At 48.4% G+C, this 25,801-nt stretch overlaps 11 protein-coding genes across 11 annotated transcripts; 4 read left to right on the top strand and 7 right to left on the bottom strand.

The window, feature by feature from the left end:
• Window positions 1-243: 243 nt before the first annotated feature.
• Window positions 244-1,133, top strand: EV420DRAFT_1563091 (uncharacterized protein). Its single transcript, XM_060473921.1, has 2 exons — window positions 244-490; window positions 546-1,133. Exons 1-2 carry the CDS (start codon window positions 300-302, stop codon window positions 1,051-1,053), a joined length of 699 nt encoding a protein of 232 aa, XP_060327227.1. The 5' UTR covers window positions 244-299; the 3' UTR covers window positions 1,054-1,133.
• Window positions 1,134-1,923: 790 nt separating this feature from the next.
• On the top strand, window positions 1,924-3,401 carry EV420DRAFT_750547 (uncharacterized protein). The gene is made up of 6 exons (XM_060483328.1): window positions 1,924-1,972; window positions 2,032-2,085; window positions 2,146-2,599; window positions 2,660-2,850; window positions 2,906-2,991; window positions 3,040-3,401. The coding sequence occupies exons 3-6, from the start codon at window positions 2,404-2,406 to the stop codon at window positions 3,200-3,202; spliced, it is 636 nt and encodes a 211-aa protein (XP_060327226.1). The 5' UTR covers window positions 1,924-1,972; window positions 2,032-2,085; window positions 2,146-2,403; the 3' UTR covers window positions 3,203-3,401.
• A 1,391-nt stretch (window positions 3,402-4,792) lies between these two features.
• Window positions 4,793-5,386, bottom strand: EV420DRAFT_1274752 (uncharacterized protein; the record flags this gene model as incomplete). The annotated part of the gene is made up of 3 exons (XM_060467857.1): window positions 4,793-5,041; window positions 5,096-5,164; window positions 5,219-5,386. Coding segments are annotated over 3 exons (486 nt in total), but the record flags the coding sequence as incomplete, so codon positions are not given.
• A 672-nt stretch (window positions 5,387-6,058) lies between these two features.
• Window positions 6,059-9,404, bottom strand: EV420DRAFT_750640 (uncharacterized protein). The gene is made up of 5 exons (XM_060483329.1): window positions 8,246-9,404; window positions 7,689-8,192; window positions 7,500-7,640; window positions 6,297-7,453; window positions 6,059-6,249 (listed from the first exon to the last, which is right to left on the bottom strand). Exons 1-5 carry the CDS (start codon window positions 9,231-9,233, stop codon window positions 6,145-6,147), a joined length of 2,895 nt encoding a protein of 964 aa, XP_060327224.1. The 5' UTR covers window positions 9,234-9,404; the 3' UTR covers window positions 6,059-6,144.
• Window positions 9,269-10,021, bottom strand: EV420DRAFT_1646589 (uncharacterized protein; the record flags this gene model as incomplete). The annotated part of the gene is made up of 4 exons (XM_060477934.1): window positions 9,269-9,406; window positions 9,460-9,668; window positions 9,719-9,879; window positions 9,930-10,021. The coding sequence occupies 4 exons, from the start codon at window positions 10,019-10,021 to the stop codon at window positions 9,269-9,271; spliced, it is 600 nt and encodes a 199-aa protein (XP_060327223.1).
• Window positions 10,022-12,155: 2,134 nt separating this feature from the next.
• On the bottom strand, window positions 12,156-13,808 carry EV420DRAFT_1646588 (uncharacterized protein; the record flags this gene model as incomplete). Its single annotated transcript, XM_060477933.1, has 5 exons — window positions 12,156-12,296; window positions 12,346-12,486; window positions 12,545-12,673; window positions 12,722-12,987; window positions 13,034-13,808. 5 exons carry the CDS (start codon window positions 13,806-13,808, stop codon window positions 12,156-12,158), a joined length of 1,452 nt encoding a protein of 483 aa, XP_060327222.1.
• A 442-nt stretch (window positions 13,809-14,250) lies between these two features.
• Window positions 14,251-15,796, top strand: EV420DRAFT_1312393 (Alpha/Beta hydrolase protein). The gene is made up of 9 exons (XM_060468594.1): window positions 14,251-14,314; window positions 14,366-14,441; window positions 14,494-14,532; window positions 14,582-14,760; window positions 14,812-14,939; window positions 14,989-15,023; window positions 15,078-15,148; window positions 15,204-15,546; window positions 15,594-15,796. Exons 1-9 carry the CDS (start codon window positions 14,276-14,278, stop codon window positions 15,686-15,688), a joined length of 1,005 nt encoding a protein of 334 aa, XP_060327221.1. The 5' UTR covers window positions 14,251-14,275; the 3' UTR covers window positions 15,689-15,796.
• A 205-nt stretch (window positions 15,797-16,001) lies between these two features.
• EV420DRAFT_1563057 (ubiquitin-conjugating enzyme) lies at window positions 16,002-17,140 on the bottom strand. The gene is made up of 6 exons (XM_060473920.1): window positions 17,040-17,140; window positions 16,970-16,981; window positions 16,805-16,919; window positions 16,656-16,751; window positions 16,565-16,600; window positions 16,002-16,509 (listed from the first exon to the last, which is right to left on the bottom strand). The coding sequence occupies exons 1-6, from the start codon at window positions 17,052-17,054 to the stop codon at window positions 16,334-16,336; spliced, it is 450 nt and encodes a 149-aa protein (XP_060327220.1). The 5' UTR covers window positions 17,055-17,140; the 3' UTR covers window positions 16,002-16,333.
• Window positions 17,141-17,701: 561 nt separating this feature from the next.
• EV420DRAFT_750315 (uncharacterized protein) lies at window positions 17,702-18,284 on the bottom strand. Its single transcript, XM_060483327.1, has 2 exons — window positions 17,933-18,284; window positions 17,702-17,868 (listed from the first exon to the last, which is right to left on the bottom strand). The coding sequence occupies exon 1, from the start codon at window positions 18,200-18,202 to the stop codon at window positions 17,939-17,941; it is 264 nt and encodes an 87-aa protein (XP_060327219.1). The 5' UTR covers window positions 18,203-18,284; the 3' UTR covers window positions 17,702-17,868; window positions 17,933-17,938.
• On the bottom strand, window positions 18,130-20,404 carry EV420DRAFT_1563054 (uncharacterized protein; the record flags this gene model as incomplete). The annotated part of the gene is made up of 4 exons (XM_060473919.1): window positions 20,274-20,404; window positions 20,104-20,222; window positions 19,817-20,048; window positions 18,130-19,769 (listed from the first exon to the last, which is right to left on the bottom strand). Coding segments are annotated over exons 3-4 (1,571 nt in total), but the record flags the coding sequence as incomplete, so codon positions are not given.
• A 1,873-nt stretch (window positions 20,405-22,277) lies between these two features.
• EV420DRAFT_749980 (Alpha/beta hydrolase fold-1) lies at window positions 22,278-23,867 on the top strand. The gene is made up of 6 exons (XM_060483326.1): window positions 22,278-22,522; window positions 22,576-22,737; window positions 22,794-22,896; window positions 22,950-23,187; window positions 23,238-23,410; window positions 23,464-23,867. Exons 1-6 carry the CDS (start codon window positions 22,366-22,368, stop codon window positions 23,651-23,653), a joined length of 1,023 nt encoding a protein of 340 aa, XP_060327217.1. The 5' UTR covers window positions 22,278-22,365; the 3' UTR covers window positions 23,654-23,867.
• The last annotated feature ends 1,934 nt before the right edge of the window (window positions 23,868-25,801 follow it).

Here is a 25,801-nt window from a genome sequence, read left to right as displayed (position 1 = left end):
TCGATGTTGGCATCAGCAGGACAAGGAATGGTGAAACTCAGGCGTCGCAAACGCGTCAGTTCCCATGCGATCTCGTCGTCCTTGACTATATTATCATTATCATCGAATAACTCAGTAACAGTCCTGTCGCCGTTCTCTTTCGCGTAGTGTAACGAACAAAAAAAGAGTCCTTCCTCGTCGCTGTGGTGGACTGGGACAAACAGTCGGAAACAAGAACTGGGTCTAACTTTTCTTCTTTTGTCACGACTCTTTGGTATGCATTATTTTCGTTGTATATCCTTGCCTCATTCGATATCCAGATGAGCTTTTTGCGGCGGCTAGGTAATGGCCTGAAGCGTCTGCGCTCCGGTACGACAGCAACAAGTCTTGTAGGAAAAGCATCGCCCATCCGACCTCGACCCGACCAGGAGTTTCTGCTCTACCAGAAAACACGGTTGCCGTGGTGGGTGAACTGGACTTATGGATTGCTCGGATTGAATATCGTCTTTACGTGCGTCGCACTTTCTTCTCTCTCGATTCGTTTTGCTCAGTATCCGAGAGAACAGCGCGTCGACAATGGACCTTGTATGGAACAACTGGACGAAAATATCCACGGAAAAGCCGGCGTATGCTACTGACGACAATGATGAGAAGGACCACACCCATCGTGTTCTCCGGTCAACCTGGGAGCGACTCTCCGTCGCCGCCTTGGTTTTCCTGTCGGGTTGTGTTACTACAGCCGTAGTCATGCAAATGCGCTCTTCATACGTCCTCGCATTCGATATCTTGGCTGACCATGGACAGCGCAATCTATTCCTCCAGACCATCCGGACAGGTCCAGCCAAAGGGCTCTCCCTCCCCTTCAATAAAGCTTACTTGCTACCTGGCCGGAGCAAAATGGAGTATATGATTCGTGTAGATGGGAAGCCTACGCGGTGGTACATTCCATTGGACGACAACTGCTTCATTGATGGAAAGAAGGTGTCCCTGCAGGAGGCGCGTGCAACTATTGCGAATACGTGGGGATCGAAGAGGGTTTCGCAGGAGATTGCAAACCCCTTCTTGAAGCGGTAGCAGAGGTTGTATATCTTGACGAAAATCGAAAATTTTCATCGCTATTACGACCGCAAGCATCTCAAGAAAGGTTGTTTTCGATGGTTTGCGTGAAAACAGTCTTTGATTCCAAGATGACGTTGCAATGCCCTCATGAAGGACAGGTCATATAAAGCAAGTTCAATTAATGGCAGGAATCGCAGAGCAAAAGTGCGTCCGTCGTGTGTCAGGGAACGACGGACTGAATTTGCCATTTCTCTAGAGGACTGCTCTAAAAATGTGGTCATGTTCGACATGAGTCCTTTTGTTCAGATTATATTTATATCAGGACTCTCGACAGTGAGCACCGATAAAATCCTTTTTCTCTTTTCTTTTCTTTCTAATTTATTCCCAGACCGACCCGCAAGCATCGTTAGCGAGCCTATTTCTTGCAACCTACCTTCATCGGTCAAACAAGTATCAGCTGAATAGTGTGAATCGACACCCATCCGGTTTGTTTCAGCCCTATTTACGTTGGCCAGACCGATGATCAACACAGGCTTGAATCGGTTAGAACTGGGGAAAATTAGCAGGATAAATCCAGGAGGTCTGGCCTTGGCTAGCCAAACTCTCTCTATGCTGAACTAATTAATGCACGGTTGATCATCGGCCAATTAAATATAAAGTGCATGACATTCCGGGGGACTCATTCGCGTCATCAGTGTGCAGGGACGGGCCGTTTCAGCAAGTGGTCCATTCCTTCGCGCTAATCACTTAGATTTAATTTATCAAGGTCATTCGTCTTATGGTCCCATGTGCGACACCGTCGGCTCCAACACTGCGGAGGTCCTTTCACCCTGAACAACAAGCGAACTTTCTTCATGACAATTTGTGATATCCCTGAAAACGTTTCATGTTAGAATATTGAAGAAGTCCAAGAACCACCTCCCTTTAATTGACTGTACGTAAATCTCCGCCTCGTGTTTTTTGATCCTGTCTAAGCGGGCATGAATATTTTAGTCCAGAGCTCGTTCTGCTCCTCTAAGCTAACTTGGACACTTGCTGTACCGCGGCGTACGTGCTTTTTTTCTCCTGCCATTCAAGCAGTTGGATTTACATTATCTCATTTCGTAGACCCGGAAGAGAACAGAAAATGTAAATCACGCGTCATCGATCATGCTAACGGATGCCGCTTCATGGCCAACAGCAGATCATCTCCATCTATTAAAGGTTTTTTTTTTCAGATCTATGATTCTGCTATAGGAGGTGCCCAGCTTCTCTCGGGCCGACTTTGCTATAAAACCTAACGCGTCTTGACCATTTTTCCTCATCCCCCTTCGTTCTCACAACATCGAGTCACTGTCATTCTTTTGAAAAACCCAATCCTTCTCAATGCCTTCCTTTAGCACCATCCTCTCCTACGCCGCCCTTGGGCTCGCTGCCTTTGCCAGCGTCCAGGCTGCTCCTGCCCCCGTGCTTGAGACCAGCTTAGCCGTTCGCACTCTCGACGCGCGCTGTGGATGCACTCCCCTGCCCCAGCTCGTTAACAACTTGATCACCGACCTGACCGTCGTCCTCGAGCCCGTTCGTTAGTAGCCCGTTCATTTTTTCTTCGTTCTCATCGGATACTTATCCTTTCCCATTGCAGAGTACGTCACCTCAGGGAACTGCACTGCAGATGTCCTTGAGCCTATCCTTGAGGACGTCATCAACATCCTCGAGGTGGCCCTCACTGATGTCCAGGCTCTCGTCGGCTTGACCATTGACGTCGTTCTGTCCACCGGCAGTGGTGTGCTCTCCGTCGTTGACCTTTGCGGCCTCCTAACGACTCTCATCAACGTAAGTCCCTGTCATGCTTTCGGTACTACCTCCCGACTGACTTGTTGCTCCCAAGCTCGTTTGTGGTGTTGTCGCTCTCGTCATCAAACTCGTTGCCGTTGTCGACAAAGAAGTTGTCTGCAACCTTCTGGGACAAATAGTGTATGTACCCTCTTCTGGTGGCCGAAGCTATCCTGACCGCCTCTCTAGCGTCCTCCTCTGCAAGATCCTCGCAGTTGTTGTTGGTCTCGTTGACGGTGTTCTGGCGCTTCTTGTGACCCTCCTAAGTAATGTTGTTCTCCCCCTCATTCTCAACCTTAGCTTGGGTGTTGTTTTGAAGGACGTCTGTGGCATCCTTGGCCTCGTCCTTTAAATCACCCTACTTCAAAGGAGATAGCCATAGTGTCTTTTTCCAATGGTTGTCTTTGACACCAGTACAGTTTCACTATAATTTATCTACGAGCTTCCTATAGACCAATTATTAAATTGCATAATAGAGTTACTCACCGTCTCTTATCCGGCTTCTGATCAAGATGACGGTACAACAGCAGGGATACTTTTGTACATTATGAGGATCTATGAAATAAACATACAGTGCGTGCAATGAACAGATATCGAGGGCCCAATTACTAGTATACCAGACTAAGACAACGAGACGATCACAAGAATGCTAAATTTGATGCAATTCGAGTCTGGATAGAGAAACAGGCGAGGTGTGACTGAAAAAAATGGTAAGACAACCACTGAATTAAAAAAAAGTCATCGAACCAATTATTGCAAGCAGCAATGATAATTAGTGCTGGCAGATACTGGTTGTACTGCTGCTAGCGCAGCAAGGATCTCGTCCTGCTTCCTAAGCATTTCGTCCTGCTTCCTGGACATTTCGTTTAATCTCTTCTCCAACTTGTCGATGACGGTGCGAAATTTTATTACTAGCACATCGAATCTACAGGCGATCTCTTGAGGGGTGTCCTCTGCGCGGTTCTCGCTGGATTGGCCAGCCTCGGGCTCGGATATCCTATAATAAATCAAAAATCAATAGTCTATCGGTATACACAAATGATAAATGCTCTTACTTTGAAATTCGGATAGGCTGGCTAATAAACATCATTGAATATGACGACAGCACATTAAATCAGAAGGGCGGTCATACTTTCGGGGGTCGTTGAGTCCATAGTAGAGCCTGGACGAGTTGGGCGGCAAGTTACTCCTCCTCGCTGACCGGACACGGGTTCATACGATACACTTTGAGGTAGTAGGGTAAGCGCACCTGTTCTCTCGGTCCTGGAAAACAATAGTCAGTCACTGATATACATGTGTACATTTGGATGGAAACTTACCAACCGTCGGAGCTGCTACCTTCGCCTTCGCCAAAACAGTAGAAAGAGGGAGCCTCTTCCGACTCGGGCGACGCTTGACCGTTATTGTTCTTGGAGCTCCTAAAATGGTGTATATCTATCCTGTTAGGCAACGAACATGCGCTTGCTCACTGTGTGTCGTCGGCAGCTCCTATTCCTGGATTTGCACCCAGACTACTGAGGGAAGAACAGGGGCCTACTGAGCAGCTGCAGTACCCATGTCAGGATACACGACGAGGAAATCAGTTAGCCGATAGAGCTTACCCTGAGGAGCTATTGGATGCTAATTCTTCGTTGTCGTCAGTGGGGCTGGCCGCTACCTTGATATATCGGTGGTGGGCACGACGTCGGCGGGTAGATGGTAGGAAGAGGTGAGGTGTGAGACGGTGCAGGAACTCTGTGGTCTGTGTCATCGTAAGTACTAGTTAAGTGAGTGCCCTCGCTTCGTTCTTTAACCAATGACATCATTGCCAGATAATCACATGTTAGGGTTGTCTATGTAGACAGCAGATTCCATACTTTCGAAAGATTGAGATAGATATACTAGACATGAATCGTGAGTGCACACGCGTGCAATGATCATACAATGCATAGAAAAAAACGTTCTAGATATACCATCTTCCACTTCCCAAGCCTATACCTGCACCCGAAGAATTATTTCCGTCTGGTCGCGGGCCAGGATTAGTAGGGCCGTCATCTCCTTCATCATCTCCCCCATCTCGTCGACGTGGTCCCGAAGAACTCTCAGTTGGTGGTTGATACGAGTGTCGGGGGCAACGGCGGGCCTGCGGGGGAGAGGGTCCTTTCACCGCTTTGCGACAAACTGGACACGTTCTTGCCCCTTTCAGCCATTGCTATAAGACATCATCAGCACAAAGGGTTCAGGCGACGAGCAACAAGAAACAAACCTCAAGACATTCCTTGTGCAGCCAGTGAGAGCAATCATTGAGCTTCATGACAGGATCGGTCGGGGAATACTGAAAAACACTGATTGAGAACACGTAACGGAATGAGAGACAAAAGCGGCCCACATCATCCAAACAAATTGGACACCGGTGATCACTATCGCTTGTCGACCAATCCTTGTACAAGCCAGTCTTCATGCCCGAAATGACATCGGCAGGTGTAGCTTTAGGTACATCTCCAAGAATTGAACTGAGTGAGAGCAAGCCTTCATACGAATCATCAAAGTCTTCGTCTCGCTAAAAATCAACCAACTCAGCAAAAATACAACATAATCTTGATAAGTCTTACCACAAAATCGCCCATTCCGAATCCACCTGCCCTCGCCCGTCTAACCCTCCAAGGCGCATGTATGAATTCCAGGTTATATAGATCCAATGGCCGGAAGAGCGAGCTATATCCTTCATGGTGATGGGCTCTCATATAGCGGGAATTATTACGCGAACCACGGGCTGCAGCCGCCCTAGACGGCAGAGGCTCCGCCGACGGCCTTGTTGCAGTCGGTCCTGGGGGAGAAGGCCGCTGTCGAAGTGTGTGATTTGGGCCGCTCACCCTTCGGCTACAGACATCCCTCGTTATTTCTGACGCATTGTAGAAAAAAAGGGATTAAACATACCTATCGTCAAGGTCACCCCAAGTTCTAAAGACAGTATTCGTAGCTGTCCTCCGTTCATCGCGTCTTTGTTGCTGTTGCTGCTGTTCAGTATCGCCATGCTCACGTTCACGCTCCCTCTCCCTCTCCTGCTCGTGATACCGGTCAATCAACTGCCTCGACCGCGCCGAGGACAATCCGTCATGACGAAGAACTTCCAAAGCGTGTGAGAGGCCATCCGTGTCGGGTCCAGAGGTGGCGGATGTGGCAGCCGCCTGTTCCAGTCTTGAAGCTTCCATTCGCGCTCGTCGACTAAGGTAGCTGTGTATATCTGACGGAGAACGACGGGGAGGGTCCTCGTCTACCACACGCCTTGAATAAGCAGGCCGAGGGGCAGAACTATCAACACCAGCCCTTCCGTAGAACAGGTTGGACCTGCGTGGAGGTACCCGGTCGCTCATGGCATTCACATGTTCTGGAGGATTTCGGGAGAAACGATCCTAATACCTTTATTTAGTTAAAATATCACATAGTTGTCCCCCCGCCAAGCTTACCGTAGGATGTGACCTCTCCTCCGTCCTTAATCTCGAGGGAGGAAAATCATCTTCAAATGGAAGCGGGGGAATGGACGGCGGACGCGATGTCTCGTTCTGCTGTCTCGCTCTGATCCTATCAGCTTGCCATATCATCGTATTACGAAATGGTCCAGGAGCAAATGCATCGGGATTGATACTTATAGTATCTGGCCGGAGAGCAGCAGCGCTCTGTCTTGATGGTGTCGGTGCGGGCGGACGGCGTTCAGGAGATGTTCCTCTTTCATAGTTCAAAAGTTCAGAAACTGTGGGATCGACAGGTGGTAAAGGTGGTAGGCCATAGGGCTCTGGTTCAGTAGAGTCTGAAGTGTGCGGGATGAAGATGGCGCCAAGGTCTGGTGGCGGAATTGAGGGTGGGTTCGCAGAAGGTTGCCGAGAAAGAAGCGGGTCGCTGTAGAAAGGAGAGTTTTCCTGCCGATCGTTGCGAGTCACGGCGCGCGCCATATCCGATATCGTCGATGACCGCGAGTCGAAGAAGTCTACTGACAAGTGGCGTTCGGGAGGACGAGGAACCACCCTGCCATGACGCTGATACTCATCGACTGATGGGCGCGAAGGATGATTATTCAAGCTAGACGACCGCCGGACCGGACTGTGAGAAGGAGGGGGCCTGGATGTGGAGGTATTATTATAAGACGACGAATCATAACCCCTTCGTAAAAGATATGCGAGACGTCTTTCTCTCAATGCATCGGTAGTGCTGGTGCCTCTTGTACGATCTGGTGAAGGATAATTCGGTAAAACGCGAACAGGGTGAGGAAAAGCGAGGTCCTCCTGACTAGACTCGGCCCGATCAAAAAGTTCAGACCAGGCGTCTGCACGCCTTGAGATTGAGAAGCGGCCCCGTTCCTGGGGGAGTGCTAAGTCTTGCCATTCATCATCGGAGTCGGGTTCCCGCTCGGGCCGAGGGACATCGCTCTGAAGACGCTCCATTAACTCAGCGTGAGCATTACGCCTCCGTATTTCGGATGCACTCTCAGATATGAGAGAGTTTGATGATCCGGGTCTGGAATAAGAGCCATATGCCCGAGTTCGAAGACGTCGGAGTGTTGGAACGACTGGAGATGGAGAATGTGAACGGGAGGAAGGCCTAAAACCTGCTAATGACCGTAACGAATCTGATTGTGATGAGCACCTGGTCCACCACTAACAAATAAAACAGACCTTCAGAGTGTGCAGTAGCTAAGCGAGACCTGACTGGAGAGCGAGAAGGTCTTCTAGACATTGAATCTGAGATGCGCTCATCGATATCAAGCCAGCCCGGAAGGTCCGTTTGGGTGTTTCTGCGCCTGCCGCGCTCTTGATCTAAATTGTAATTAGAGTTGAATCCAGGAGGACAGCCCAAATGCTGACCGGATTCAGACTCTCGAGGATCCAGTAATCCCTGCTCGATATATCGTGAGTTGTTCTCGAGAGGGTCGGTAAGAGGTGGCAGCTCCAAGTAGGGTTGATCCTCCGAAGACCTTCGGTCCCTAGCGGCTGCTGATAAAAGAGCGTCTTCGTCCCAAGGTGAGGGTTGCTCCTCAAACCATCTCTCCAGCGCGCGATCTAGATACGAATAGGCAGATTCAGATTGACGACGGGTTTGAGATGAAGATGGGCGCATATTCATAGCTCTGCGAAATGCAGCGCGATCAAGGAGTGGTCCAAGTGCGGGTCTGTCTTCTTCCATGGAACGATCTCCCCGAGAGCCTGATGCATCTTCTGACGCGTTGGTTTCATCGATATCCCGAAATACAGAGGTAAGATCTAAAGAGGACAACTGAGACGAAGTGAAATCGAATCCATCACTGAAGCGAATCCATTCAGTGGAAGGCAGACTCAGGCGAGAGGTCGGATCTGAGGTGGGGTTTGGGGCTGATGAAGAAGATGAGTTTGTGCAATGTCTGGCAAGTCAAACAATTACTCACGTCTTTCATCACCATCAACTGGACTTTGGCTGGAAGCAGCCCTATTAGAACGGGGAGACGAAGGTCGAGGCGGATTTGGCTGTGGCGGTTCTGGAACGTCTGAAGCGTCATATGGTAACAGAAATGGAATAGATACAGGTTGTTGTTCTTCTGCAAGAGAAAGAGGCGGCAAAGTCGGGGGAGGTGTTGGGGTTCGTGGCAATGACGGTGTCCTTGAGTGGCGCAGAACAGAAATTTGGGTATCGAACTCGCCGAATCGCTGCAGCGTGAGACTGAAAGGGTCCTCGTCCTCGCCACGGCTTCCGGTCCCGTTCCTACTCGCTCGGGAGTCCTCTGCGGACATTGAGGTTGATGACTCCACCGTCAAAGGATAATGGGGCATCTCAATGTCCTGGATGACTGGTGTAGGCAATCGCGGTGGTAAAGGCGGTATAACTGCTGGTTCTTGTTCGACGGTAGGGGCTGGCTCGCTGCCGGACGGGCTGGTCTCGCCAGAAGAGACGACGGTAGAGGATCTGGAGCTGCTCGAGGAAATGCTGTGGGCAGAAACACTGCTCGCACTCCTTGCACGTTTGTTACGGTCCCTGCGTCCTCCATTGTCCGTCGAGCTCGACCCTACATCATTGCCAGTCGTGGGACTCTCCAAGTCGAATCCGAATTGTTCGAAAGACCGCTTGAAGGACGTCGCATTCGCCGGTAGAGTAAGGTGAAGCTGCGGTGGACAGTTTGCAGACATTCCCGACGGTCTGCTGAGGGGAAGATGGCGGTAAGAGACAAGGAGGGCTTGCTCGTGGTCGTCGCCAAGTAAGTACTTTGCCAGAAATGACGAATTGACTTTTTTGGACATCCGCGAATTCGAAAAATAAATCTCAAGCTGATTTTCTTCCATTGTTTTCGTGAACCAATGACTAGCTACTGTTCTCAAGATTAAAATAACTGAACCCTGATGTACCCTCAGAATGATCCAAGGAGAAAGATCTAAAATCATTTCTTCGCGCTGCCAGCAGCCCTCGAAATCTCATTCTAAGACAACTTCGAGCACAAATGATTTCCAGGGTCTGCGACTCCACTGGAATCGGAATACGCAAGAGACGGAGGAGCTGTATTTCCGCCGCATGTGTCCGAATCATTGTTCGCCCGTTTGAATATTCTTCTTAGATACTAATAGAGGTCTTGGTAAGCGCACCCTTGCTATAAAGTAACAAACATCTTACGTCTCGAAGCCGCTTGTAAATTGCGTAGAGTAGCACAGTGAGAACAGAAGACAGGAAGGCTGACAGCATGGTATGACTGGCGGAGAAATTGCACGTCGATGCACAGCTTGATGAAACATAGGATATGTTCGGAGTAGATGTCGACTCCACACCATAATAAACGGTGCTAGATGGAGAGCGAATCATCATCCTTGATGGATACGTCGTACCTAACACATATGTATATATCTTACCATCTTGTTGAAAGAAATTCACTCACCCTCAACAGCCAAGATCGGCACTGCTTGATTCTCATACACATACGCAGTCGGGAGCCCCGCACGCGAAGTACTTGAATAAACTTCTTGTGTTAGAGGTCCGCCAACCGTCGGGGGCGCTTCATCGCCGTTATCACTTCCCACGGGCTGTGTTTCCTGGGACCTGAAAGAGACTACGTCAATCGACGCACTATCGACGACGAAAACACGTACGCAATCCCAATACTGTCGTACCCTACGTCTGGCACGCCCGATACATCGATGACACGTCTGGATATGGGGCTGGCACACGTTGTTTGGATCATCACGATGGTGATCAGCAGAGTTACCATACCGTTGAGTTTGGACAGATCAGGATCATGGTCACAGGTATGTTGAAGAGATCAAGCTATTTTATACTCTGCAACAACAGCACTTGAGAGCGGCTGTTTATCCACAGAGTTACCGTTGACAGCAGATAGCACCCTTAGCATGAGAGATAACAGCTAGCTATACAGCTTCAGGGCTAAGGGTCCTGAAAGCTACTTTATCAGCATGACAGGAACCGCTCAACGAAATGATACACCTTGCCTTAATGCCTTGGATTGTGTTTTCTGTGAGTTTTGCGACGCGTCTGAACAGTTGCTTGGTTTATGCTGGAGTTCTCGCTTTTCAGTCATCTATAAAGGGAAGGGAATGTACAAGTTTGACCTTTCTGTTTGCATTACGGTCGCATGTATATCCGTCTCAAGACGACTGTTGGCTTGTCAATCTAGGCGACTTCGCATTGGGCAAGCGGGGCTTGGACCACAATGCTTGTATTGGACGATAAGCTTGTTGTTCTTACAGCAGAAGTGGAGCCTGTGCGTGGAAACCGTCAAGGAGCCATGAGCCACTAAGGTTGGTATAGATAGTTTACTGTAGATGATCAATGAGACCCACTGATTTAGCGATAGAGATGCATAAACGGACCCGAGATATGGCCGGTGGCACGAAAAGACGGGATCGCCATGCAAATAGCTAGAGCCTGGCTGAAGTCAATCTTATAAGCTGTAAGCATCATGCCTGTTTCTTTCTATGTATGGTATTGCAAAGGATATATGTATCTTGCCGATGAGGGGGAGGCTTGAGATATATGGGATGGGACCTGGAAGAGCTGTGTAAGTTTCACACCCAACAACATCGTGTAAAATATTGGTACCTTCTGTTAAAAAGTAATTCCCGCTCCAAAACAGTTTCGGTATCTGAATCCTGATATAGATTCAACGAAAGGATCCGGGAGATGTCGAACGTTTCCCCCGTTGCTAGACGGTAAAAGGACATAGGTTGGTTCGCGACCATGGTATCTGGCGTTGGCAAGTCTTCCAGATAATTAAAGTTTAGATAGTAATACCAGGCTCAAGACGGTTGTTGGCTTGCGGATCTAGACAGTGACACAATGCTGTCGCACCAGATTGGTTTGGAACATAATCTATGGACTTGACGGTAAACCTGATCGATTTTAATGACAGGACTTATTCTATGCATGAAATTGTCAAGAAACACGGAGCTGCTAGGTGTAATATAGAGCTTACTGGACCAGTTGGGAACCCAACCTTGATTTGGCGGTTGAGATGTATAAGCCGTGGTATGGGTGATCTTCACTCAAACAGCTAGAAGTATGAAGCTGAGGTCCAATTCCTGTGAGCTGTAAGACATCTTTTCCTGCTTCATTCCATTGCTACCGAGCCACTGTACAGTTGTCGCTGAGTTGGAATCCCGAGGTGGGATGTAGTCGTCAAGAGTCGACCTCAGGGCAGTCATCATCGATTCTAGTGAATGTGGCGTACATACGAAGGTGTGAGGCTGGTAAGATGGGGGTGAAGAGGAGAGATTTCGATTGCAAGAGCGGTAAAAGGACAGGAACATGGTTTAATTAATTATTGCCATTTTGAAATTTATTAGTATAAAAATATCGAGTATCTCTGTCCAAATCACGTGAATATCGTGTGACCATACTACATGGACGCGTACGCCGTATACTAACTTAGTTACTAACTTTACGAGACCGAGTCAGCTACGTACAAGCCACGTTGAGCCTTCTTCACCTTGAATCAATTCACACCGACTTTCAAAATTTCACTTATGCTCTGGAACAACGACGGCCCAACTAATCCAAAACATATTTATAATTTGAGGTGCTTCTTCGTTAGTCTCTTCTGATTTATCGCGGCTGTAGTAGATGGATCTTTTATTTTGTACTCATAACCGCACGGTTGGATGCCTGAGTTGGCATTTCCAAAACTTTGAAACCTCGTTGATCCAGTGGTATAATCTTATCCTTGAAGTACCTAGCTGGCCGTGAGGGTTCTATTCATACAAAAAGCATAATGCTTACTCTGTCCAGGCTTTACTCTTGAAGGTAGATCCCTTTTCAGCTCGCAAAGTCTTCATAAACGCGTCAAATTGTGCCCAGAAAAGTTAGCCCTTAGCCTTGACGAGGTGCATTCTCTTGTTCATTCGTAGAGGTTCTCCCAACGACCGCGCTTTGTCCATCTCCCGCTCAATATCATCTGCATCAGGCTCATATCTGAAAAGCGGATGCTCATGTACGAAATTTCTCTATTCCAATTAGACAAGTCTCATCATTCAGAAGAACAAGTATACACACCAGAAGTGCATTGCGACGTGCTGTGTTTTCCTCCAGGATGGCAGCCGCTGTCGTTGTGGGTGCGGGACAAAAGTGGCGAAATTTTTGATTCATTTCGAGCGTGAAAATGTCGAGGGGAACGTTGGGAACGCTCTTGAAAATCTGAGGAGCGTTGATAAGAGTAAGAAGAATAAAAATAAAACAGAGCATTCTCACTGACCATCTCCTTGAACCTCCCCCGAACGCTAGCGCAGTGGCGTTCAATTGTCCTCATGAGGGCTCGTTCGCGTACCGGACTTCCGAAGATGTTCGCAAATCGCAGAGAGGCTTTATCTTTCTTGATGGTGCTCTACTCAGATATTCAGTGATCAACAGAAGCTCAGCCTATCAGACATACCATAACCTCTAAATGCATGTTGCAAACTGAGATGCATCCGGGAGCATAAATAACATCACGGACAATAGCTCGAATGGTGGCTTCCTGCTCCTTTATTGAAGTAACTATGACGCCGTTTTTCATGGTAAAGGCTCTTCCATCAGGGATTCGAGGTCCTAGAGACCCTTGTTCCGTGTTGCAGTGGAATCTCCACATGGGAAACTTGGCGTCTGAACAATTGTTCCAAAATAGATCATCGAATAGGCCAGAAAAAAAGGTCTTGACATCTGGTGAGAAATTGAGCACGAAAACCAGAGGAGATGTGTTTCTTACTCGTGAGTGTTCTTCCCGCCTTCCAGAAACGGCGGTTAATACCCCATATATCTTCATTTCGTTCTTCACAGTAGGTGCGATGGCGGAAATGACGAGTACCGCCAAAGCACGTCGAACCTTCTGCTACCGAGTTATAGGAGACTATTTTCGACATGCCTCTTAGCTGCAAACTGTACTGACACATATCGCGGACCAACTCGCCGAGGAAGTCTGACCATGAATGCTTGAGTTTACTGGGATTAACTTCGCCGATATCCGGAGCATCGTCAATCGTGATGTACCAATCTACGGGTAGCGCACTAAGCGAAAACAGTTCATCAAGTCTTATGGAGACTCGAGTTCGGATGATTCGGTTAAACACTTTCCATGGCCTTCCAAGGAGCTTGATTTCGAGGTTGATGCACTGGATATCGGGAAAACATTTGCGAAAGCCGGCGTAATTGGGCATGTGGCAGAACACTATGTATGGGAACAAGGCTGGGTCGTCGTTTGATTCGATGAGATCGACATGACAAGTGATCGTACGGGTAGATTTGGAGAGAAAAGGGCGATAGATGGAAGACCTTTTGGTACGGATGATAGAGCTGAGGTAGAATAGGTATCCTTGAGTTGGAACGTGGATGTCTTGGGATGTGATAGTAGCATAGACGTCCCTCCAAACCCTGCATAGAAGGGGGCATCCAGTCATGAAGGCAATACGGTCGTCAGACGGATGTTCAGCGTACCAAAACTCGGAGATGATAATCTCGACGAGTTCGAAGGGCAGCTGAGCCATCGTTGGTGCAAGGAAAGAATGGAGAGAAGCATTACAATGTCTCGGTAGAATTCAAGACAAGGTGTTCGAGATCTGAGCATATGTGAGCATTGACTCGCTGTCAGCACTCTTGATATAGAGGGGTAACAGTCAATGGCGGACTTATTTGAGCACTCAGAATATAGTTATTTGAAGATAATAAATATCTGGCTATGGTGAAGAGCAGGAAAGCAGCCAGAATAAGCACTACCATGAAAAATCAACGGCATCACACCTCGAAACGAGATATTCCGGTTCAATTTCCCGGTCGTTAGCAATTGCGACCCCAAGGGCAGAGCGAAAGAAAAAAAAACTTGCTAACTTGAAAGAAAGAGAAAAGATTTTGGGACTATTTGTCTACAACCTCATAAACAAACAAAGCCTGTCGTCATTGTCGCGGGAGCCGGATTTTCCTTTCGATCCATTCTATCATCACGGTAATATTCATAATGTCGGGATTCTTGCCGTCTGCTGAAACCTTCGCAAAGGCGAGTAGTCTAGACATATTGTGGCCGATTCGTGCTCATGAAATAGATTAGGGGGCATTCGCTACCGCAGCGACGGTAACAGCAACGGCGGCAGCGCTGCTGTACTACGGGCAGAATTATCTCATCTGTGAGTGGCCCCCATCCTCGCAAGTGACGTCGGTGACCAAGAGCCCTCCCAGATCCGTCGGCGTACATTAGTCTCGGTCCAGAAGCGGATAGTACGTCTCTGCTTTACTCCTCGGGACGTTACTTGACATCGGCGTCCAGTTGTAGAGTCCCCAAGTTCGTTCGGACTACACTACGAGGATGTTGACTTGAAGACATCTGACGGGGTCACCTTGCGTTGCTACCTCCTCCCGCAGAAGAAGGAACTCCCACGGCCAACACGCTTCTCGACGATACCCATTACACCGCTCAATTATTCGGAGACGGAGACGGATGAGGAGGTGCGTCGTTTCTTTCTAGTTCAAGCTTCCATTTACTCAGGTAGCACGTAGTTTATGGCCCGTCGGCCAACGGTAATCATGTTTCACGGGAATGGCGGCAACTTGGGACACAGAATACCGCTGGGGATGATGTTTCAACTCCTTATGCGGTGTAATGTCTTGATGGTCTCGTATCGTGGGTGTGTACTTGTTCTTTTTTTCTTGCAATTGTTTTCATTCCCCTCGTAGGTATGGAAAATCCGATGGCTCACCCTCAGAGAAAGGTGCATCCAATACTCCCTTCTCATTGCTGACGCGTCCTTACAACCCCGCGTCAGGCTTCCAGAAAGACGCACAAGCCGCATTGGATTACCTTACGTCTGACCCCCGGTTTTCGAAGACGCGAATTGTCAAGATTCCCTTTTTTGTACTCAGGCTTAATGCTGATGTCTTGTGTTATACAGTTCGTATACGGGCAATCCATCGGCGGAGCTGTAGCTATCGACCTCGTCAGCCGGAACCCAAGCAAGATCTTCGCTCTTATTCTGGAAAACACCTTTACCTCTCTCCCTGAACTGGTCCCGCACGTCCTACCCATCCTCGGCCCGTTCACATTTTTGTGTCACCAAAAGTGGAATTCGGCTTCGAAGGTCCCGCTGATTCCGGCGAGGACGCCTGTGCTGCTGTTAAGCGGATCTGCGGATACACTGGTCCCTCCAGAGCATATGCGAGCGTTGAGGGAGTTGATGCGCAAGCGGGGAGAGGACGAGGTGTCTAGATGGGAGGAGTTCCCTGGTGGTCAGCATAGTGAGTCGTGTACTCTTCCCCTAACGTTTTACTGACAATAAATGTAGATGATACTTCGGCACAGCGCGGGTACTGGCATGCCGTTGATGATTTCGTAACGAGCCTTGTTCTCGCTTCTGAAAAGGAGAAGGCTCCATTGTAGAATGGGTGTTTAAATGTAATGTACTACTTGGTTCTTGCTGTTATTGTAATTTAGTTCGTTATGGAGGAGCTCCCAGGCGGGAAGGTAACTATGCTGTTACATGAGAAGATTCTTTCTGTCTGAACTACTGATGAGTTACCACTTCCACATTTAAGAGGCGCCTAAGGACAGTAGAAAGGACATTCTTGCTTGCGTAGCGACGGTCAAAAAATGTTCTTGATACTATCGAGGGCATGGACTCCTTACTCGGTTTCATACAGGAGGCTTGAGTGTGATTGCAGGCACCTATGAGTACCGTAGAAGACTTGTGTGCACCAATTACACTCCATTTGACGTGCTGTTATTCAAAGGACAGATTAATTGAAAATTTAATCGGGATGGAACGACATAGGAAGCATTATCTGCAAATGAGCACCTCAACAAAGAAAGGAGCCTGAAACAGAAGGTGGTATAACAAACTGGCTACCGCAGTGTCAACTTGTAGATGTCTTAGAACACGTATGAATTCTAGTTTACAGAGCCAAGGTCTTTGGAACCGACGAGCGGCAAGGCATAGGGAAAAGTAGCGTGAGCTGATGTAGGATTACAAAATTCATGGTTGTGACGAACGATAACAAAAACTTCTTCATACACATCTCTATCGCTCTAAACAGAAGCGTACAACTGTGTCCACTCCTGGCTGACGCGCTGTGCGTCCTTCTCATTCTCCTTGTAATGCTTCGCAACATCGGTAGCGAGAGGGTCATCAGGATTCGGCGCACTGAGTAACGCTTGTATCGACAACAAGACAGTGCGGATCTGAAGAGCAGGCGACCATTTGTCTTTCACATGCGATCGGTTAATCACCAATTGCGAATGAAAAGATGAGTGACGTACCTTTCAGGATATCTAAACAGATTCGCCCGAGTTTATCTGTTTATCCATCTGAGTGAGATCACAAAAATTGCTTGCTCGTCGTACGGCGTACCGATGTTAGGATGGTAGATCTTGGTCAGGAAACGGACCTTGGGAGGCGCCATTGGGTATTCCTCGGGAAGAAAAAGCTCTAGCTTGAAAACACCGTCTGTGCGGATAGGTTCAGTAACTCCCGACTGATTACTGGACAGACGAACGTACTGGCAAACGGACTCCCATCAGGACCCTGGATAGTAACATCGAAATATCGTAGATTGTCTTCGTGCGGTGCAGCTGTTATTCCCGGTGCTGGGTCTGCTACCAGTCGTTCGGTTTCCTGTGCTTCTGGGTGAATGCACGCGAGCACTAAAAGATGGTTGCTAGTACCTTGATAATCCGCTGCGAACCGATAAAGAAATGAGGAAGTAAAAAAGAGAGGCAATGTCAGAGAACGTACCTTGGGCAGGGCCATATGCAAGGAGAAGGAGAATGGAGCGATAAAATTACAGTGGCGGAGGAGGCCAAGGCTGTGGATGGAAGTAAAGAAGCAGCTTTTCCGTCACATGTCATCATAGGATGACTCAGCAATGCCGTTTCTATTTTGGACCAGAAACATAGCAATTGACCATTGGAAGCGTCGATTTAAATGTCCGAAGTGGCTCATTTCCTCAATTTTGAGAATTTACTTTGGAAATTTGATAGAATAATAGATTGGATATCATGCCTTCATGGCGCCAAGTTTTAGATTTTTCAGAAGAACATGGGCTGCTGCGGAATGGTACCGCCATGCAAGTGGCGGTCAATTTTAGCAAGGAAGTGTCAAGTGCTGCAAAGCTCAAGATTATTTTCTGGGAACAAGACATACCAGACGAGCAGAACTATTAAGGACACCAATAGGTATCCTAGAAAAATTCGAGGTACAGTAGGAAGGAATTGTGGCTGCTAGAAGTATTGAAAAGCATGTTGAATTTGACACTTCTGGTACATCGAAAACAGGTGTTGCGCTAGTTACGGTAAAGTACACATATACTACAAGGGGTTTTATGTCTACTCTCTACTCGGGTTCCTTCTTGATCTCTAGCCAAGGGGAACGAAAGTTTTCTGGGGGGGACCCTAAATTCGCCAGAGGCGGGATTCTATAATTTAGTAGTAGATCCATTCATGTTATCTCAGATTTCATATTGGGGGGAGTCTGGGGGAACGATGCTTGAAAAATGCTCTATTAGAAAAGCAGGTGTAAAACATCGAGTAGAAGGAAACAAAAGCAGGGTTGCAAATAAAACACGCTGTTTCGGTGAATCCAAGTCACGTTAGTGGATTGAGAATACCCAATATCATCTGCACACTAACCTTGATCTACTTCTTCTTCCTCTCATGCTCCTCATGCAGCGCATCCCGCAAGTTCTGCAACTGAACTGTCACAGCCGTGTTGATTCCCTGCCCCGCCGTCGTACGAGCTTGGAACTCGCTCATAAAAGCGTCAATTTGCTTTTGGGTGCTCCTGGCTGAGATTGATGTCACTGAGAAAGGCTGTATTCGTGCCGGAGGGTTCAACGGCGCATCCATGATGGAAGGAAATGAAAATGGAGAAATTTTAATAACTTCGGACCAGGAAATCATGTCACGTGGTACGTCGACCAGAAATTACGAAAATGTAAATGCGGATGAGTATTTTAATGCTTGGGTTACAATACATGAGTAGATGCCGGTGACAGAGAAAGAAATACAACATTAATCAAATATGCCCTGAAGAAAGGAAGTAAATGGAAAGTAAATAAGAAATTCTAGTCAAACTCCTGCATCGCATTATCCAGCTCCTCCGGATCTATATCGAAAGAGCAATCAAACGAAGTATCCGACGAGGGCTCCTTCTGAGGAGCAGGGGGTGCGGGAGGGGGAGGGGGACTCGGAGGCTTCTCCACAGGCTTCGGAATCTGAGTTCCAATGAGAAGAGGCGGTTTAAACCCTTTCTGGTGCGTCGGCAATGGCCTATTCGCAAGCGGACCTGTTGGCGCCGAACTGGCTCGACGCACGCCCATACCCAGTTGCCGAGGGGGAGGTCGATGGGAAGGATCTGTGCCCAAGGGCTTTGGTTGCGTTGCAATGGGCGATTGAGATGGAGGTTGGCGAGATACAGATCGCGACGATGCCGCAGAGGAAGTCGAGGGTCGACTTCGGTTAGATAAAAGAGTGGGTTGAGGTGTTACCCCTCGGCTGGAGGAACGACCGCTTTGCCTAAGGGAATCACCTTTAGAAATCGAGGGCGGCTGTCCCTCGTTTCTCTCGGATGACGATGGTGGAGTGACAAGTGCCTGCCTAATGAGTTCTGTTCGACTGACAGAGGATGAAGACCTGAGACTCCTGGTTGACGAATGCCTGCTTGGTCCAGAAGGAGCCTTGTTTGCATTTAGAGACAAACAAGTTGCTGCCTTCTCGCCCTCGCCCGATCGGGGTTGGGATGTCGTCTTTGGTGTTGTAGATGTCTGCGGAAGTGAAGTCGTCACAACGTGTACAGCATCGTTGCTAGAGGAAGTAGTTTTGACGACCTTTAACGGAGCAGACGGTTGTTTGCCATGTGCATTTTTCGGGTCCTGCTGCGGGCACTTTGGGACCGCGCCGTCCAGTAATGCTCTACTGCGTCCCGGAGCATTCTCACTTGGACCAGGAGTCAACAATGGGGGTGGAGGTGGTGCCGGAACTGCGTGTTCGCCATGCATACTATGTGAACTAACATCCAGCATAGGAACGTCCGAAAGTGATGTCGTCGAAGTGGAAGCCGGCAAAGAGATGGTTGGCGTAGTAAATTTGCCACTATGACGTCCCTTATTAACGTCCTTTTTGGAATCTTGTGCAAGCCCTTTTCCTTTCCCTTTGCCTTTCGGAGCGGGTGGCGGACACATAGTGTTACGTCCGTTTTTTCTTCTCATCGTGACTTTCTCCTTCTCCTTAGCCACAGAAACCTGCTCCGAGTTCTCGTCGTCAACCCGGACCATTCCAATGAGCCCGAACAATTTGTTTACTTCGGGTATGGCACCGGGTAAACTGGTAGATGTGGGAGTGAGGGGCTGCAGTGCAGTGGAAGTGGTCCGTCGCGGAGGAGGACGGCGCTTCGTATTATATGGGGCAGATCTCCGACGCTCTTGAGGGGAACTAGGGCCATCCCACCTGGGGATGCGCTTATCGAGTGCTACGAAACATCAGCAAGTCGAGTCTCGTATATGGAAGCAAACATACAGGAACCAACCAAGCTCTCTGATGACTCCATGATAAGGTCGCGAAGGGCCACGTTGGGAGTTTGGGAGGCCTTCCACAAAGCGTGTCCGCTGTTGTCCGGCGACGACGAAGATATTTCATCCTCCAAATTGTCGATATCCATGGCTAGCGACGCATCGGGGGTGATATCCATATCAGCCTCACGATGTACGCTTTTCGTGCTTTTGTGGAATGTGTTCGAAAGTCAAGCCACCTAAACGGATGCTACTAAATATCAGTGCCATGAAAGAATCTACGTTTCGGCTCACTATTTGTCGCGCAGGTTCACCGCAATAGCATATATATGACTATATACCACCCAAAAAAAGCGTAAATAGGCGATTGAAAGAGCAAAAGTCAAACCACTCGTAGCTCTCTTTCAGAGCGACTTTGGAGAACGATGAGCGCCTGCTTGAAAAGAAGGGGTAGGGTGACGTACAGATAAAGACAGTTCTCGATATCTCGAGTAAAATACACCAGTTACGCGACCAAAAAACGCGTCGATAGAGCCACTGCAAGAAGGAATAAGGGCGACGACATGCAAGTTTGAAAACAAAGCGGGCATCGGACCGGGGCCCTTTATACCGGCGGATGCTTCGGACCGTTAGCTACCCACGTCCAAAAAAGACATCACAGGTCAGTACTTCAGTGCTCGCTCTTAATCCTCCTCGAGCCGCAAAGAAGATTAAATGTTGTATTTGTTATGAATACTATCTCATCAATAGGTCTCGTGCCCATTTGAAAGTTCGCCTTGAAATATCTGATTTGGCCTTTGCTGGACTTACAACAACCCATTCCTAACGCCTTCAAGTCAGAGACGTCTTATTTTCTCCTATGCCAGACCGGTAAATGACTGTGTGTATGAAATAATTGACAACATCTGGACATTTCTTTCTACTCTCCCTCCCCAACCAACATTCACAATTTAGATGACATAGTGGTGCGTATTTTCTATCAATCTGTTGAGTACGTCGTCGGGCTAGCAGGAGCGCTCAGGTCATGTCCAGATAATAAGTAACAACATTTTAGAACCTCATTGATCTGCTTCCCAGGTTTCCCCTCAAGCCATTGCCGATGTAGTTGATTTCTGAGATTGTAGTCTACATTTTAGTCTGCGGGACAGATGAGACTTGGATATAACTTGGAACCATGCAAGCTTTCAACGGTTCATTGTTCCTTTCTAAATCTTCGTGTAAGAGAGGGCACTGACGCCATCAGCCCTTCAGGAGAGAACGAAACGTAATGGCGTTCGAACAGGTACTATTTTGAATCACTGCTCGATCGATGATTCTAGCAACCCCGGTAAATGAGTGAATGAATAGAGAAGAAGAACTATGACGTCTGGACGCGGAAGACGGGTGCCACCGTTCTCTTCGCGCGGAGAATGTACAAACCGAGTTCTAGAGACGGCTATCGATGACGAGCGTTGTCACCGAGATGAAGAAGTATGGGCTTGGCTACAGAACTCGAGGAGAGCTCCACGAACGAAGGTGTCTACGGCCGCTGGAAGGCAACGGGACTTCTGAAGAGGAACGGATGAAATTCCAAAACACCGGTTGGAATCAAGATCGGGGTCTTCACGGGAAGCCGATTCTATATTGTGGTATAATCTGGACCAGACCATGAGAGAAGTGGAAGAGACTCACCACTAGTAGGCGCTGATCAGTACGAGCGCTCAACGGAACTGAGTCATATTCTGGAGATACTGATAATTTGGAATGTCCGATAACTCTAGGTGGGAACATTTGCGGGTTCTTGAAGTGCATCTGGAAATTCACGACTACATAGCTGGAAGAGCTCTCATCGTTGAGAATGCGGCTGGGATATTGAAGTGACACATACCCAACGCTTCTTGTGGCTGCTGGATTCCGGTTCCGAGGACTCTACCCTGTACGAGTATGACGAAGAAGCAGGTGCTCAGACAGGGTGCCGCTCACGCTAACTACATCAGGCAGTGGCGAGAAGACGAGATAGTGTGTACACAGGATAACTACGAGTGAGCCCGAGGACGTTGAGGATATCTCTCGTGGTATATCCTTGGGGAAGACTTTGAGCCTAAGAACGTTCACCACTTGCCATTGGGAACCGCATGTATTCGTCCAAAAATAACGGATCGTCACGACTGAAAAGGGTCAGTATAGCGCGCTATCAGCCCAGTAATGGGATCAGCGTGTCAGGAGCCAAGTAGTGAGTCCAGAATGCAGTTCGGGGCAAACCAAGCCAGAGACGAGCGATACCAGAATAGTCTTTTTTCTATTATTTTTTTTCTGTACGAAATTCAGTCACGGCTATTACCCCCGTTGCACTTGTTCGAGAAGGATGTGGTAACTCTGAAAGGTGAAGGTAATGTGTAGGGTTAGGGTTTCAGCCTTTTTGGGTTACCGGAGCTGGGATTCCAGAAGGGCGCGTAACCTTCACTCGAACCGTCACTTTGACTCAGGCAACGCTATAATATCTGCCATGGATTCACTCTTCTTTTCCGTTTACTGCCACAGATACTTCACCGACATTACCTGACAACGGCGGCCAGCATGTACAGCGAGCTCTTCGTTTTGGATGGTGTGCAGCCTATTGGTGGTCGAAAAGGACCTGCGCTGAAGATGACGGCAAGGAGATACAGAATACGAGGCACCAACAAGGAAAACATCGACGGGCTCACTCTGATATTCGCCCATTGCATCGGGTCTCGTGAGTTATATTCTCCATTGTCGCTCCTGGCCTTACCTATCCTCAAACTGCAGATAAAGAACAATGGGAGCCTACTATTGAACGAATCTTTGGTCTCCAAGAGGCCAAATCGCCGAGGCATAGAATACGTGAAGCGTGGGCGTTTGACTGGCAGAATCACGGTGACGCTGCGTTGCTGAACGAGCGCGCGTTGAGGGAACGGCCTGAAGGAGTTTGTACGTCCCACTATCATTTCCTTTGCTGGTGGCCAATACTAAAAGAGGAGCAATAGCTATATGCGAATGGGCCCCTGCAATCGCCTCGTTTGTTCGTTCACCTCGGATGAGGGGACACCGGATAGTCGGACTAGGTCATTCAGCGGGAGCCGGAGCCATGTAAGTCCAGTTGTCTATACTCTTTTGGGCTGAGGCTGATATCATCATTCAAGGATGCTGACAACCCAAAGCTCCCCTCCATATGCCGGCTTGGTTCTCATCGAACCCACTATGATTACGGAGGATGTCTTCCGAGCTCACTTTGCCGACCGTATGGCGACCATGGAGGGTGCCGTGTGCGCGACGAGCATTCGACGCCACCGGTGGGCAGGGAGAGACGACGCGCGTAGTTGGCTCTCCGGGAGATTTCCGTGGAGAGTCTGGGATGAAAGAGTCCTGGATATTTTTGTCGTCAGTAATCGATTAAAACTGACATCGTCTGAAGCTCAACGGTTTCTTAGAAACACGGACTACAGGAGCACCACCAGGGCGGAGTCGCCCTCAAGTGTGATAGGAAACAAGAAGCCATGTCTTATCCAGATGTCGATGGACACTTCGAGGCAACGACTGAGCTCGCGAAGGTTTGCCATGCCGTGCCAGTTCATGTTATTTGGGGAACGTATAATGATTTAGTGTGAGTCTAATGTTCTCTGCATGGTCTTTTTACCGTTGTTGATTCCATACTAGCCCCAATTATTTCCAAGATTGCCTCATTGATGCGTCGCAAGGCCGGTATGTCGCCTCTATGACCCGTGTCAGAGGAGCGGGACACATGATTGTGCAAGAGAAGCCGGATTTGTTGGCGGAGACGATCTGCGATGTGTTGGACACCATTGGAGTGAATCATCGGGCTGGCTCTTCACGGTCGAGGCTCTGAGGCAGATTCCCTTGGTGTGAAGGATGTCAATGTACGATATAGGAATTTGGATATCAGTAGATGGTTTGCAGTCAGTTCAGATGGACAGGTTCTCACAAGGAAGTATTCAGTCTTGTCATATATCCTTTTGAACCAGACAATGCAGGCAGGTCCGTCGTATGAAAGAAAGCGGCAAAACTTTAGAGAATATATGACTTCATATGTCTTCAGAGCTTGTTGCGGGACACATTGAGTCTATTTCTAGGCCGTGGTAGCGACCATTGTATTACAGACTTGATCGCGCAATGATTGGTCACATCACTTGACTTTGTACCACCACCTGCCCCTTATCCCATGGCTCGCTAGTTCTCTGCCCACTCAATGGTTCCTACCAGAGCTCTTTCTCAGCAAGGTCAGCAGGCTGAGTAGCGCAGTAGCCTCTTTTTCGCCTCGAGCTATCGCAGAAACCGCGCATATACCCACCTTGTGGTACAAGGAACATATACTATGATATACATCCACCGCAATAGATTCGGGGAATGATTCGAACCGGCCGTTGAGGTACTTGTGCTGAACAAGAATGTTGGTAAGCTCAGATCCGTACCCGTCGCCTAAGATACTGAAAAGCCTAGAACCAACCAATCCCAGGAATGGCATCTTGTTAACGACACGAACGTGCAAGGATTTCGTAGATGCGCTCGTCGGAAGGGCTACTACCTCGGTCTGATTCTCTGTGAAGACCGATTGCTCGCAGCTCATAACGTAACGCACGTGGAACAGACTCGCCCAATCATAATTATGATGCTATGAAGAAGCGCTCACCCTGACCCGTGTGCTTGGCCGAGTCCTCTTGCTCACCTTTCATCCGCTGAGGAAGCCCGGCTTATCGATTACTTGACTTGAAGAATACCAATATCACCGTTCCAGCCCACTCTTACAACGCTCAGCACGCGGATTCGTCGACCAGCTGACTCTTTCGTTCAAGTCATGAGAACTTGAGCGCTCTTCAAGAGTCGATGTTATCTTCTTGTTTTTGTAATAATGATGTACCGCGGAAGCCCTTCGCTGTCTCATTTTCGCCTTTTACCGCAACGCACTCAGTGTTTCCGATGCTATCTTCGCCCTTACAGCACCAGAGCACCACCCTGATATAATCCTGGGCGGCAGCTAGGGCCTTTTGGGTTCGTTGGATGCACGTTGCCGTCACCGCAACAGCCATTTAATACAATCCAAAGCCATTCCGAGCAGTACTGCCTTGGCGGTATTATATACAAGTAACTGTACCAGAGCGATGCTCTCCTAATAAAGGACAGATTGCTCGAGCACAGTCTGGAAAAGGCCGTTCTCTATTTATTAGAACCCGTTTGGGATGTTCAATAGATCTGCCGGCCCACGGGTCCAGAGTTCCTCTTCTATATAAGCCACTTCAAGGTCCCTTCCCCCTCGATTACGACCCACTTCCGACTGACGATCTATGACTACACGCTAGCTAGCCTGGGGGAACCAATGCCCAGTAGTACGTATTCTACCGTCCTACGCACAGCGTTCTCACTAGTTGACTCATTGCATCAGCAGCTGATGGAAAGGGTTCGGGGAAGGTAGCTCAGCGGAAAGAGTCAAATTACGGGTCCGTGACGACAACATTACCATCAAGTATGTAGTTTCCACATCCCACTGCCTCGTACTCACTGTACACAGCAACGAAACCACCCTCGACTAAGAGCTCTGACTCCGGTTCCGACTCCGACTACAACGAAAACTGGTACTCCGTCACATACACCACCAACGGCATCTATGGACTGGAATCTCCCAGCCAGTTGTCATTGGAAGAGGAGCGGCGGGGGATGTTCTCGGACATGTGGGCGTTCTTGACTTGCAGATTATCATATTAATGGACTGTACTATCATAATTTACGGTCGACTCCCGTCTTGATACCTGAGAAGAAGAAAAAGCGCAGTCAGCAAACGGAAGAGAAAGGGAGGCCGGTAGAATGGTGTTCAGATACCGTTGTAGAAATAAAGATAATCTCATGGAAGATCAAATACAAAGTTTGTGCATCATAGGAAAATGAAGGAAGGAACGGAGGTACTAACCTTTGAAACGACGACGGTGGTGAAGGGACGAATGAAAAAGAGAAAAGAAAAAAAAAATCTCGAGATGACGTGCGG

Source organism: Desarmillaria tabescens, assembly GCF_030435595.1.
Source record: "Desarmillaria tabescens strain CCBAS 213 chromosome Unknown EV420scaffold_36, whole genome shotgun sequence".
NCBI classification, from domain to species: Eukaryota; Fungi; Basidiomycota; class Agaricomycetes; order Agaricales; family Physalacriaceae; genus Desarmillaria; species Desarmillaria tabescens.
Note: the sequence above shows the minus strand (reverse complement) of the source record. Positions and strands in the feature narration are given on the sequence as shown.

Bases quoted from the DNA above. Each gene is read 5' to 3' on its own strand.
- EV420DRAFT_750315 (XM_060483327.1), bottom strand. From the start codon at position 18,202: ATGATTTCCTGGTCCGAAGTTATTAAAATTTCTCCATTTTCATTTCCT.
- EV420DRAFT_750547 (XM_060483328.1), top strand. From the start codon at position 2,404: ATGCCTTCCTTTAGCACCATCCTCTCCTACGCCGCCCTTGGGCTCGCT. The intron at 2,851-2,905 runs GTAAGTCCCTGT...GTTGCTCCCAAG, and splicing joins TCCTAACGACTCTCATCAAC to CTCGTTTGTGGTGTTGTCGC. The intron at 2,992-3,039 runs GTATGTACCCTC...CCGCCTCTCTAG, and splicing joins AACCTTCTGGGACAAATAGT to CGTCCTCCTCTGCAAGATCC.
- EV420DRAFT_1312393 (XM_060468594.1), top strand. From the start codon at position 14,276: ATGTCGGGATTCTTGCCGTCTGCTGAAACCTTCGCAAAG. The intron at 14,761-14,811 runs GTGCGTCGTTTC...GGTAGCACGTAG, and splicing joins AGACGGAGACGGATGAGGAG to TTTATGGCCCGTCGGCCAAC. The intron at 15,024-15,077 runs GTGCATCCAATA...ACCCCGCGTCAG, and splicing joins TGGCTCACCCTCAGAGAAAG to GCTTCCAGAAAGACGCACAA.
- EV420DRAFT_750640 (XM_060483329.1), bottom strand. From the start codon at position 9,233: ATGATTTTAGATCTTTCTCCTTGGATCATTCTGAGGGTACATCAGGGT. The intron at 7,641-7,688 runs GTCAGCATTTGG...ATTACAATTTAG, and splicing joins TCCTCGAGAGTCTGAATCCG to ATCAAGAGCGCGGCAGGCGC. The intron at 6,250-6,296 runs GTAAGCTTGGCG...AACTAAATAAAG, and splicing joins AGGAGAGGTCACATCCTACG to GTATTAGGATCGTTTCTCCC.
- EV420DRAFT_1563057 (XM_060473920.1), bottom strand. The intron at 16,601-16,655 runs GTACGCCGTACG...ATGGATAAACAG, and splicing joins GATCTACCATCCTAACATCG to ATAAACTCGGGCGAATCTGT. The intron at 16,510-16,564 runs GTACGTCACTCA...CGCATGTGAAAG, and splicing joins CTGTTTAGATATCCTGAAAG to ACAAATGGTCGCCTGCTCTT.
- EV420DRAFT_749980 (XM_060483326.1), top strand. From the start codon at position 22,366: ATGTACAGCGAGCTCTTCGTTTTGGATGGTGTGCAGCCTATTGGTGGT. The intron at 22,738-22,793 runs GTACGTCCCACT...GAGGAGCAATAG, and splicing joins GGAACGGCCTGAAGGAGTTT to CTATATGCGAATGGGCCCCT. The intron at 22,897-22,949 runs GTAAGTCCAGTT...TCATCATTCAAG, and splicing joins TCAGCGGGAGCCGGAGCCAT to GATGCTGACAACCCAAAGCT.
- EV420DRAFT_1563091 (XM_060473921.1), top strand. From the start codon at position 300: ATGAGCTTTTTGCGGCGGCTAGGTAATGGCCTGAAGCGTCTGCGCTCC. The intron at 491-545 runs GTGCGTCGCACT...CCGAGAGAACAG, and splicing joins GGATTGAATATCGTCTTTAC to CGCGTCGACAATGGACCTTG.